Source organism: Anneissia japonica, unplaced genomic scaffold (assembly GCF_011630105.1).
Source record: "Anneissia japonica isolate Jap-2015-1 unplaced genomic scaffold, ASM1163010v1 scaffold287755_len519135_cov135, whole genome shotgun sequence".
Taxonomy (NCBI): domain Eukaryota; kingdom Metazoa; phylum Echinodermata; class Crinoidea; order Comatulida; family Comatulidae; genus Anneissia; species Anneissia japonica.
The window spans coordinates 192,865-206,921 of record NW_022704004.1 but is presented as its reverse complement, the minus strand read 5'-3'; the positions used below and the strand labels follow the sequence as shown (position 1 = coordinate 206,921).

Below are 14,057 nucleotides of genomic sequence, written 5' to 3'. Positions count from 1 at the left end.
TAATAATAATAACAATAATAATAATAATAATAATAATAATAATATTAACAATAATGATATGACATTGATATAATAATAATAAAAATAATGATGATGATGATGATGATGATAATAATAATTCGGTTTTTTGTATAATATGTGGGCTGTCTCTTATACACATCTAGATGTGTATAAGAGACAGATATATATCTTTGATCACACTTTTTTATCAATGCAAAATAAGGGCTAAAAATATATTTAAAATTCCTTAATATTCAAAAAGCAATTATTGCAACTAACCATCACACCTGCTTCTACATTCTGGAAAAGAAAACAGAATATCAACATTATATGTGTACTGATTAAAAATTTTGCACTGTTTACTGGAATTTGTTTAACAATATTTGCAACACTTTCCAATTACACACATGTTGTCCAGAGTTAATAGGGGCGCTAAACGATTAATAATAGGACTTACAATTCAAATGTCCTACCTATTCTTTATAAGAAAAAGATTTAAAAAAAAAAAAGAATTAAGACTTTTATTAGTATAACATTTGCAGATCCAGTGGTAAAACGGGCACCACGCCCATGTCCGGCAGCAACCAAAATCAATAACCATGTGTCCAATTATTTAGATAGAGGTCCCCTTCAGACCACAATTACTTTAATGCCACTTGTATTGTGGATGTCCTACTGCTTAAGCGCTATCCGGGGAAATGGGGAAACAGTAAGGAAGCACTTTAGATCATAATTTTTTTTTTTTAATCAATAGCTAAGAATTTCCCTTTAGATACATTCAAATACCGCTTGTGAAATACTAAAGCTTCTAAGCTTCCATGGGATTCGCCTCCTAAATCCTATAGCATTTTGCCCATGAACCAAACGAGGTTTGTGGGTTTGTTTTCAGCCATATCTCGGACACTCTGTTGACGCTTCACATCAAGGTGGTCTGGCAATGATATTACACTGGGTCCCGTCGTCGCCAACAACGCCGCTGATTAATTTCCTCTTAATATGTACACATATAAACCACACATTGAACTGCAACTAACCATAACAACTAGTATCACAGTCTGAAATAATAAATAAAAAACAAAACAAAAACACTTGAATGTTATCATCCGGTACATTAATTTAAAATCCATTAATTTACATAAGTAGTCCGTCCATCAGTTAGTCAGCCAATCAATCAGTCAATCAGCAGTTAGTATAGTAATATCAGCCAGACGATCGGTAGTCTGTCAAACAGTTCATTAGTCAATCAATCAATTGCTCAACCAATTAACCAACCAACGAATCAATCAATCAATCAATCAATCAACCAATTAATCAATCAGTGAAATATTTTATTATTTTTATTTATTATCAATCTAACAACCACCAAACATCACTGTTTTTTCATTTTTTTTTTAAATTTATTTATTTTTTGTTATGTAAGGCATATACTAATTATTTGTGGTTGCATCAGGGATATCGTCCTATGGTGGCTACGAGGTCATTATTAAAATAGCAAGTGGCAAAACAATTTACACAAGGGCCACTATATGCTTTAGAAATTTACTCCTACGTAGTTTTATGTTATGGCATTTTTATAACTATCGAAGTAGAGTAAATTGCAGTGTGAAATTAAACAAAATCCAAGAAGGAAATCTGGCGATTTATTCCATGAAATAGTTTTCCAAAAAAGATGATTATGTGACAACATATTTTAAAATGAGTACAGGTCGTTAAAATCTACAGTAAGCATATATTTATAATAATAATAATAATAATAATAATAATAATAATAATAATATTAACAATAATGATATGACATTGATATAATAATAATAAAAATAATGATGATGTTGATGATAATAATAATAATAATAATAATAATAATAATTCGGTTTTTTGTATAATATGTGGGCTTTCTTTAACTATTTATCGGTTATGATAAATCGTGAAAGTGTCTTTATACAACATTAGAGTCTAAAGTCCAAAAATTCACCAAATGTTGCAACTAACCGTTTTTGTCGATCACTGGAAATTTATCTTTAAAAAAGGAGAAAAATGTTATGTACACTGAATGAAATTACAACAAATGTATTATGGTTTGAGTCTACTACAATACATTCCGTCATTTTTCACTAATATTATTACATTTCCAAAGGAGTGATTGCATGAAAGATTACTTAATCGGAACTAAAATGTGATCTATAGAAAATATGTGTGGGAAAATGTAATTTCAATTTACAAATTATGTTGTGAACAATATTAACAATATGGTGTATTAACACATAAATATTTTACAGATTACTTTTAATTATTTTATTTTATTTATGTGTAACTAATAAAAACTTACAGACATTACGTTTTTTTTTACAATGTAAACATCATAAAAAATGTTCATTGTAAATTCACCATAAAAAATACAAGCAAATTGAATTCTTTTCATGAAGTCCTAAAATATTCATTTAAGCAGAAGCATGTCCTGATGATGTTATCCAACAGGCCAGTAGTGAGAAAATGAGCTATAAAAAAGAGGAACCTAAAAAATGGGCTAATTTTTTTTTTACTATAATTCAACTGGAAACGGTCAACAAATCGATAATTTAATGTTATTTTGGTAAATAATTCTGATAAACAATTTATGCACCAAATAACTTTGGAAGGAATTTACTCAAAATCATGTTTATCTTGAATCTAAGTGTGTTGTACTTTCACTTCCCAATATCTATGGCTTGAAGTGTCCAATTTCAATGAATGACTTCTCAATTTATCTCCTCCCCCTCACGGTATCTTAAAATACCTTAAATTTCAACTTTTGCTGCAAACATAACAATTTTGCCACAACATGCCTGTCATTAAAAAAACATGTTATTGAGAAAGATGCCGAAAACTCGCATGAAACATGAAGCAATTGTTTTTACATTAGCTTAAAAAGCGGAATATGTGTTATATGACCGGAATATTTAAGATCTATCTATAATATTTGAAAATGTATATGATCTTGAAATGTTGATATATTTGATTTATTATTACAGTAGAAACATGTATTTTCTTAATACGATATTCGTGTATTTAAAAAAAATTATATTGCAACTAACCGTAACACCTGTTGTAACAACTATCTGGAAAAGAAAGTCAGCAATAATTATTAAATGTAAATCTACTGATTAATCTGTGCGAGTATATATATAATATGTAGGATATAAAAATAAAATGAACTTATCTCTAGTTTACAAATGAAAGGTTTCTATTAGAAAGCAATACTCTACAATGTAACCTGTGGCGCACATGATTCTGAGTGGCCCGGGTTCGAAAGCAGTGGTACGGGCAGGCTCAGGTCCAGTGGCGTAGCTAGCGGGAGTCAAGTGTGAGTTTGGGGGTGGGGGCTGAAATGGGAGGATGAGAATAAAAAATAATAAGCAATTTTTAGAAAAAAACATGACGAAATTTATGTATGCCTGCAGGCATGAATATTTCCCTGTTAATAATAAAGAATCTGACTTTAGTTGTTTTTATTGGCAAATTTAGAGATTATAATTTCCTTACAGTCCATTTCGACCGATTTTCTCTTTTTTTATACTGTTCTGTAATGGCTACATTTCACTGATATTTCGAGTATTTCAGTAGGCCTATATCAGTTCAAAGGCAGTGGATTTCGTAAGGTGGAAATATATATCACGACTTCGAGCGAATGTTTGGACTGGGCAGCATTTCATCGAAGGTTGAGTTAAATTTCAAATAACACCGAATGCAATGCCTTATTCTTGACATACTCCGTGGCATACTTCAATTAGATGTCAGACGGGGAGTTACAAATTTCGACTGGATCAAAAACTATGTACAGCTAAAGTGAGGTTAGGATCATTATTGTGAGATGGATCATGAATCTCCAAATATCGAGTGACGTATATCTATCCTAACACACCGTAGCAGCAACTATATTTTTCCGTCCAGTGAGTGCCTGTGAAGCGCCATAGCGAATAGCTAGTTTTTATAGCCTACATTTTTGAAATACCATGTATCACTTTGTTACATGCGGGAATAGGTACGGTACCTTAAAGTCTTGGTGCTAAATTGATGCAAAAGCACGCAAAATGTAGTTGCGAGTTTAAACAATGTTACAAATTCAGCAACTTACAAGACTCTACCATTATATAAAATTTAGAAAATAAGAATTCTAACCTGTATGCGATAAATAGAACAACCTTAAAAATTAGGATAATGGTAAAGTTTGTGTACACAGTTGCAAACATCGTAATGCAGTTTCAATAGTAAGAATGAACTTACTGTCTATGAGAGAACAATAATAGTTATTCCGGTTTTAATAATGTTATTTAGACAGTTTGCTTTTTTTTACAGTGCATGGTACGGACGTACGGTACGGATAATGCTTAAAGCTTATACAACAATATCAATTTATTTCACAATATTATAATTATAATTGGGGGCGCAATTTTCTCTCTTGCTCCGGATGCCAAAACCTGGCTGTATGGCAGACAATGATTCTGCGCTTTCTCAGCTCAATGAGTACCGGAGTTTCAGAAGCGATTCCTGAGGTGGTGGAATTGTGATATGCAGAGCTGAAAACATTCCATAGGTCTATAAAGTCACTGACACCAACCGAAACAAAAACATCGATTTTGTGTTGATTACGGCAAATGTAAACAACGAAGTTCCAAATTCTCACGGTATACCGGCAACGTGCTGCTAACAAGACCCATGGATACGACGCTTTTCAGGAATGCATACTTAGTTTACAGGTGGACACAAACGTCAAACTCATTATTTTTCGAAGATATCAATGATCACTTTTAGCAACAATTTTGCCTATTTAAGTCAACGAACGACTTTGTTTAACATGTCACTACTGCAACACGGGAAAATCGCATTCTGGATGTTGTTTTAAGCAGGGAGTTGTTATAGTAAGGTCGGTGTGATATCTAATGTCCAATTGTTTTTAATTCGATCTCTGGGTGCGATCTTAAAGCTGTATCATTTGATATCAAACTTGAACTACCTAAAAATGCTCGTCAGTACGATTACAAAACCAAAATTCTACGAACGGACTCGGGCTCCATGAATGCTTTTAACAGGAATTAGATAACGTTGATTGAACTTATTTTGAACATTTACTGAACACTAAGCCTCATATTGAGGTTGATTATCATTTTACTTCTTTTATCAATTCTCTGTTAAAGCAATCCTTGGATATCGGTCCATAAAGCCGGGCACTCACTGCGTCGTACGACCGTCGCACGACGAATCCAACTCCGCTTCCTGAGAGCGATAGACGACGACGCAACGCCGTCTGCTGATTGTCAGTAGCAGTCTGATCATTAAAAACGATCCGTTGCGCGCGAATCATCGCGTTGCGTTCTTTATAGAATCGCACCGGCCGACGACCAGGCCCGTAGCGTAACTTAATTTGTGAAAGGTTCGTTTCAGTGGAAAGTGGACCCTTGGCTTGTATGATCTCCGGTACTCTGGAGAACATTGTAAAAATATCTACAAATATCAATTATTCGTATGTAAATGCTGACTTTCTCCAGTGTTTGGGCGGTTCCTCATAACCCCCTTAACTCCACCCCACCCCCCACGCTACGGGCCCGACGACCGTCGTGCACAGTAAGTGCCCGGCTTTAGAAAGCACACCAAAGACGCCAAGTGGCTGTCACCTGGCCTGAAACGATATGAAACTCAGACAATGGGCTTGGTTTAACGACAGGGAATTGTATTTGGTGTTAAAGGGATAGGTTAGAGCTCAAATTATATAAGAGCAAAAAATGTCATAATAATAATTTATTGTCGAATCTTAAACGTGGTACTACAAACTAATGGAATCAGATTAAAAAAAAATCTACCTGACCCCTCTGAAATTGCGTCTACTTTTAACACTCAATCTTTTGTCTGCCGATTCTACATGCTCCACTAACTCTTCTATCTTTGCACGACACAACATCTCTATTCTGCCGTTCCGTCTTAAATGTCATATATTGCGCAACCTTGTATAGAAGATGAAAACCACCCTCTTATTTCTTTTCTCCCTCCTCGCCGTCAGTGTCCCTCCAGTCTCCGTCGTTCACGAAACAACGCATTCCTACTCTATGGAGCCTGAACTTATTATTTCCACATTATACCAATGAACACTCGTTTTTCTTTTTTTTCTCTCTTACCCATTTTCCGCCCTTATGAGACCCTGGCAAATAATTACTAATGTTATGAGCCTTAGTGTATGTTTGTTCTAGTGTTATGTAATATTGGTCCTTGATGGCATTTGCTTTGATAAAATTGAATTTGAAATTGAGTTTGAGCTAATTTAGTGATTTAGGCCTACTTTTCAGTGGCTGATTAAGGAATTTGAAATAGAGGGGACCCGAAAAATCGATTTTAAGTAGAAGGTCCAGACCACCACCTAAGCCCCACCATGGTCCAAGCTGAGGTACTAAATTGTAGGATGTCTATGGCACTTAATACTAGAGGATTTCCGACTAAATTAATGTGAATATAATTTTCTTTTCCTCTATTTTTTTAATTTTTAAAAATTTAGGGGGTTTCTAACACCCTTGATTCCGCCTATAATTATAGGCTCTTTACTTTAGCTACGGTGGCAACCAAGCTTCCGACGGCGATGCAGCGCCAAAAATAAGGGCTTCAGACCAGTCGTGTAAATCCTGGTGCAACAACAGCTTCGGCCGACAGTCGGTGCTTGCTCAGAATTAGGACAGTCTTGTTTGGTTTCACCGAATGTGATTGACAAAGGTTTTTTTTTTTACAAATTTATAGATTCGTGTGTACTCTTTTCATTTGCATGTCTTTGAATTGTATTTTTGTACTGTATTTAGAAGATTTTGCAAATTATTCTTATTCATCTCAATTTTTTTTTTTCATTTAATATTTATTTAAAATTGCCATAAATACTTCGAAATAAAAAACAAACAGAAGTATTATCATTAATGTCTGTAGATTGGAATTTACTCAATACAATGTTCAAATAAGACACAAATGCAAATATCTACTAATTGCTGCAACTTACCTGGAATCTTACTCTGTTCATTGGGATTAGTGGCTGAAAAACAGAAGAAATTGATATGGCCATGAACATTAAAAGAAAGTAAGATAACTACTAAATGGCTACATAACATTTTGCTTTTTCCCACACATGAGTTCATTATTGACAAAATATTTACTTGTTATAATTCAGTGGCTGAGCTTCCTATCTATCGGATTTAATAGGGCCTCTAACTGTTAATGATTTTGCCTTGAATATTCATTCGAGGCTGCTTATATTTGTTTTTATTTCTTTCATATGCATTTCATAGCGTCAGTTTTGTTGGCAGCGGTGGATCCAGGGACAGGGTGATATAGCCCTCTCACACGCACACACACACCCACACCCCCCTACACGCGGACCCCCCACACACACACCCACACACACGCAAAGAGATAAAAAAAATAAGGCGGTAGCTTAAATGATATGATAAAGAGCGGAGCACAGTTACTCAAAGAAAACTACAGTAATCCCATGTATATTGTCAAGCAATAGGCCTACTAAGCAAAACTCTTAAACACGATTACCCCCACCTCCGAGAGGTGTTTCGCATCTCGCACGGCCCCTACCTACATTTCTCCATTAATCCGCTCCTATGGAACCTCAGATTTCTTAGTTTGGGATTAATTATGTCGTTTCCGATCTATTTATTTGTGTGACCTAATCCATCTTCGCTTAGCTACCTGTTACACAGAATACTTCGGTCTACCGCAAGCCGGCATACATGTTTTACTCCAGGGTGCATGCCACTTGAAATACGGAGTAAGTCTTTCCGGGTTGCAGCTTCTAAGCTCTGAAATGAAATTCCCATCTACATTCAGGAGTCTTCCTCGCTTTCTCTTTTCAAGCCGAGCCTTAAATCACACCTTTTCCTTTCTTTTTAATTTGTCTCTGTTTTCTGTTAGTTTTTAACTTTCGTTGTTAGGAAAGGCTAAGCCAGATGCCAACACTATACGAACAACTGTTAGTCATATACCTGCTAACCACTGCTTGTCGGTGGTCTAAAATTGCAGGTGTTGAGGTGAACGGTGCGGTAGTGTTGGTTCCTCTGAGTTAGTCTGTTTCAGTTTTTTTTTTTTTTTTTTTTTTTTTTTAGATTTTGGTTAGCTTAATTGACCTAGATAGCAGAGAATTTGCATTTTTGTTTTCTGTACAGCGCATGGAGACCACGTATTATGCGCTATAGGTTTCCAACTATTACCATTATTATTATTATTATCTGTGTTTGACATAAGATACAGGAATGGCGCAAGTATTTGCCCGACAGGGGGCGCCGATGAAAAAAATTTGGCGTAGTCGGGCGTCGCTCAAAATTTCTGGGGGAAAATTAGAAAATAGCAGAGGTAGAAAATACATATAAATTTTTTCTCCCCGAGAAATTGTAGTTTTTCTGCTCTACGGGTGAGACTGACCCCGGACCCCGATCTCCCTTCCCCCACTTGCGCCACCACTGATCTAATATTTATTTATTTCCCTTAACTTTATTTTTGGTTTACCATCCATATTGTGTTGTCAATTGACACTGTATAGAACATTATATGGAAAGTAAATACAATCAAAACTAAAACAAACAAAAACACATTAATATCTATCATTAATCGAATATTATTTGGCAAATTTTTATATAAAACATTCTAGTTTAAAGGGGAAAATAATGTAAAACTGTTATAACTAAGCCTAACTTTGATTGAAACTACGATAAAATATGAAATATTGTACTAGAGTTAAACCCCATTGTATTTATTATATATAATTACATTTCAAGGTCTTGAACCTTACTTTAAGGTAATTGCATGTGATCAATATTTTAAAGTATTTTCTAAATAAACATATGTTTAGATTTTTATTATTTGAAAACTATTTTTAATACTTTAAGCATCGTCAACACTGTTTGAACACATACAGCTTATTACTTAACAGATGGCCATAAAAGTGAACGAAACGATATTACCTTACTGCTATTTTTACACAACATGCTTTGATTAAGATTTTGATAAGTATTAATATATATAAACAGAATATTCTAAAATACACACCAACAAAATATGTTTTCAGTTTTTTAATATAATCGCCATTGCTATTTTCATAGCATCATCAAATAGATGGAAGATTTCTTTGTCATAAATTAGTGGTTTAAGCAGTTAAAGACACAAAGACGGTATTGAATTTTAATATGAGCATTTTCAATGCTGGCTTACACACCATACACACCAGTGTTTTCCAACTGAGCCACTTAATGTATTTTAACAGAGCAACATTAACTTTGGTAAAGCCTAACTGTAGGCTAACGCTACCCCTCTATGAAAAAATGAAAGCCTCCCTGACATTGATGCCTCTAATTCATTTAACCTTAGCATGGAGTGACGCCCTCTCTCCATGATGATTAGTCACTTGTACTGACGCACAATGCCTCTCCTGTAACCCTAATTATTCTTGTGTTGTTTTCAAGTGATACACGGTGCCTCCCGATCTACTCTAATTATTGTCGTTTTACTTTTTAAGTAGGCCTACACTATCACTTTAATTATTATTTTTTTAAAAGTGATACATGATGCTTTCGTGTGGATACTCTAATTATTATTGTTGTTTTTTCTTTTTGTTTTATTGTGTGATAGGCCTACATAAAATGCCTTATTTTTATGCTAAAATTTCCCTGCCTTAAATCAGTCATCACTTATAGATAGGCCTACAATTTAGCATAATCATTAATAATATATGTATGTTATATTTTTTAACAGTGCTAGCTTAACCACAGCGAATATTAAACATAGGCTCCCAGCGGGAGTATGTGTTCATGCACCGACAGACATTTGGCTGACAGACATTTGGCCTACAGATTATCGACCGATATACCATTCGCCGACACAAGATTTTGCTGACACCCCATTTCACCGAATGCCAGTTTTCCGACAGGACGATTCGCTGACAGCCAATTTGCCGACATTTTTTTGTGAACATGTTAATGGATGGATGTGTCACAAGGTGGCATTTAGATGATTCACCGACATACATTTGGCCGACAGAAATTTGGCTACAGACTATTGACCAAAATACCATTGGCTGACACGAGATTTTGCCGACACCACACTTCGGTGAATGCCAGTTGGCCGACAGGACAATTCGCCGAAAGCCATTTGCCGACAGACATTTTACAGACAGACAATTCGCCGACATTTTTTGTGAACATGTTAATGGATGGATGTGTCACAAGTGGCATATTTAGATGATTTATTTTTTAGTTACATGTCCAAAACCTTTCTAGTACCGTACTGGATATTGTGCACAGTTTACAGATATCAAATGTTAAATTATGTTTTGAGCATTGAATTTGTAAATTCCATACTGTGACCTAACTAACCATACTAACCTTCTTTTAGGTTAAAACGATCTTAAATTTGTCTTTCTTGAGTTTAGGACTATTATAGGCCTATGTGTTTAAATAACACTTAAAGGATAATCCTAAAAATGCGCGCGAAGCGGGCAAAATACTTTTGTGTTTTTAATTCTAATTTCGTCGGAATTGATGAAAACTATCTAAAATGTGCAATTTATAGAGGAAATTGGCCTACCGTAACAAGAAATACGAGCAAAGAATTTGAGAATTTTAGGCACTTTCAGAAGATGCATTTGTCAAGGTATTGGAAAGATTTTCCAAAGATGGATATTTTTACCTTGTCCCCCGGTGTTTTTAATTCTAATTTCGTTGGAATTTATCAAAACTCCCTAAAATGTGCAATTTTAAGAGGAAATTGGCCCATGCCAACAAGAAGATGAAATGGGCATCTATAAAGAGGTGGGGAAGATTTCTCAAAGATAGATATTTTCTTCCTTGTCCCCAAGTGGTTAAGCCATCGGACAGCATAGATCAAAGGAGTTATGACAGTTTTTGAAGTGTAAAAGGGGTTGCAGGGTGCTGTGAGTCTGGTCATTATGATATCTTCCTTTCTATTCTTGTCTTTTTTTCTCATCTCTTTTTCTTTTTCTTTCCTTTTCTTTTTTCTTGCTTCTTTCTCTTTCCCTCCCTCTCCCCTCTTTCTTTTCTCATATTACCCAGCCCGGTACGACGACTTGGTCAGCCCGGTAAAAACCGTCAGGGGAGGGCCAGTTTCCCGCCCCCTCCCCCACCACTGACTAACACGCCAATTCATCCCCCCAATGAAAAAAAACTTTTCTACGCCACTGCCTGTACAATTTATAAGCTATGAGAGTGTAATTCCCGGGCATATAGAGGTCAATATTCTCAAAATGTCCTCAGCTTAGCCCTATCCTATCCATCCACCCCCTACCACCAAATTCTGCACCCACCCCTGCTGATATAGTTCTACTGTTAAAGCAATGTTACTACTATTACTTGTACGAACGTTAATACTGTACAACTTCAAATTGAAACCATGGGCTTCATTTTTTTTTGAACTTTTGATGGACTTTTATTTTCGATATGGGTTTTCGAGGCTACTTTTGCAAAGTAACGAGGTGGATGTTGAGTTGTGGGGGTGGGGAATGGTGGGCTTATTTTCAAAATGAATGCTGTAAATGTTGTGAATTCGTATTATGAAACAATAAATAAGGTCATTGCAACATCAATCTGTATCATGGAGTGCATTTAACTGGCATTAAATCACCAAAACTACCGTACTGTATAAACCAAGCTTCTGTCTCTATTCATGTACAGTGTATGTACTGTACTCTCTCGAAAAAAAAGCCTATGCTATCTCGATAAAAAGCCCGTGGGCTTTTTTTTAATTTATTTTATTTATTTATTTAGGCACACAATACATGTGCCAAGGATTGTCAATAGCGAATATCACTATCCTACTTGTAGGTGAAAATCCCTTACACAAGGCAAACATACACACACGATGCTTTACACAACTAAATCTCAATATGAGATTTAGGGAGTGCAGTAGTTTTGGTCGTGAGAAAAAATCCTGCAACTGGCAGAAATTGAACCCACTGGGGACCTTGGGATTGGAAGGCAAGCATCTTAACCACCAAGCTATTCAACTCCACTTTCAAAGTTAATCTTGCAAACTAAAGAGGGACTTCAATTCCAGATGGGCTTCATCTCGAGATTAAGTCCACTTTAACTTAACTTTAAATCGAGGTTTTACAGTATTTATAAAATCCCATGGTGACAATTATAGTAATTATAAAGCATGAATGGTTAATTGGTATATTTTAAGTATGATGACATAATAGAATAGTGTGTGTTTCGAACAGTACAACACAAACTGTGATAAACAAAATTGAGGCAGTGACAAGTGGAAAATTTGTGGTTAAATTATAGATACACTCTGGATATATTTTGTATTTGAAGCAATGAAACATGACACGCTTTTTTTTATAGGAAATTTTGTTTTTTAATTTTTTGCATGCAAATCTTCCAAATCTTCTCAAATCGGTCAATGGTTTGATAATTATTTGTATTGTGATCTATTGTCTCTTGTACATAATGTTCGGACCCCAGACAGCCTCTCTGAAGCTATCCGACAGAATGTTTCGTCGGCGGACAGCTTGTTGACAGAGGTTTCATAGACAGTGTCCATTTTAATTGAAATATGCTCGTCAACAGCTAAATCCACATAATTTCTCTTGACAAATTCAACAATAAAATTTATTCTTCCGACACACTAAATTCGCCTACCTAGGAAGTGATTGTTAAGACATTTAATTAGTTAATTTGACATTGATGATATTGTGAATGGTATCGGTGGTGTAATATAGATACATTATATTTTCGTCTACATCAATCTAATGCATCCCTGGTAATTGATATAATTCAGCCCAAAGTTGGCTTACCTAAACAGAAGCAGTATTCACAAAGTGAATAAGCGAACCATTATGTTAAACCAGAACTTAACAACTTTAATTGAGCGCTTCTTGAAATTAATGAAAAGAGTAAGGGAAAATAATAATAATAGCACCGCTTCCGTGTGAAACAAAAATAAGATGATCTCACCAGGACACATCTATGAGAAACAATCAATCATTCAATCAATCAATCAATCAAAGAAACCAACACATACAACATTTTATTGAGAGAATGCAATATAGCGGATAGAGCAACTAATAAATTTAAAACGATGTTAGAAGAAGATAGAGAAGGAACAACCCCCTTTATTGATGATTGAAAAATGGAAAATGAATAAAGGAATTAATTAGAGAATAAAACGGGAAACATGGTTCGAAAAAAGTGAAGTGAAGCCGTGATGTTCATCGATGCGACCCCTGGGAGTGACCTCGCGAAAAAAGTGAACATAATACTTAAAACATGCGACCTAAAAGTTAAAGTCATCGAGAGAGTAGGCACTAGCATTCGAAAGGAGCTTACGCGTTCCAACCCCTTCAAGGCCAAACTATGTGCAGATAAATCATGTGATATGTAAAATATGAAAGTAAATTGTAAGGAAAGAGAAGTGGTTTACGAAATAAGATGGGGAGAATGCAGTGGAAATGAAGCATATACATACATAGGAGAAGCATCTAGAAGCATAGGAGAAAGGGTAAATAAGCAGTATAATAAGTATGTAAACATAGAGATAACTTCGGTGTTTTATCAGCCCATAAAAGAGGAGCACGGAGGAGAAATGAAGGCGTTAACGGTCAAAATCCTTAGGAAACCCGATGATGCGACAAGTGACGGAGGCAAAGAGAATTAAAATACATACTCCCGGCCTCAATAAGAAAGAAGAGTGGGGGAACGTGCAGCTCACACGCAGTAGGGTACACTCCCAAGTTTGATATACCTTGTGGCTATGTATTATTATTGTGGGCATTTTCTTTATATGTTGACGTTTTTCGTCTATACATTTTATCGAATTCTGTCATAGCCTATAATATAAAGGAACAGTGGTATGATGTCATAAGTTATGTACCATACTCATGAATAATCACTACTCCGTATAGTGTTATGTAACATATATTATGCGGAAACGGAGACGGACCGATTGGTTAAGACGACGATCGGACTACTGCTGAAGAGGGTCCAGACGGACCGAAAATTTGCGTCACATACAGTAACGGTAAGTGTTGAATG

At 35.3% G+C, this 14,057-nt stretch overlaps 1 protein-coding gene across 1 annotated transcript in view; it reads right to left on the bottom strand.

The window, feature by feature from the left end:
* LOC117104560 overlaps positions 1-2,332 on the bottom strand; it is a 28,203-nt gene extending 25,871 nt beyond the window's left edge. The window contains exons 1-3 of the mRNA XM_033245415.1: positions 2,327-2,332; positions 1,035-1,055; positions 280-300 (exon numbers count right to left, since the gene is read on the bottom strand). Coding sequence (XP_033101306.1) covers positions 280-300; positions 1,035-1,055; positions 2,327-2,332 — 48 coding nt within the window. The remainder of the gene's footprint in view (positions 1-279; positions 301-1,034; positions 1,056-2,326) is intronic.
* Between the last annotated feature and the right edge of the window lie 11,725 nt (positions 2,333-14,057).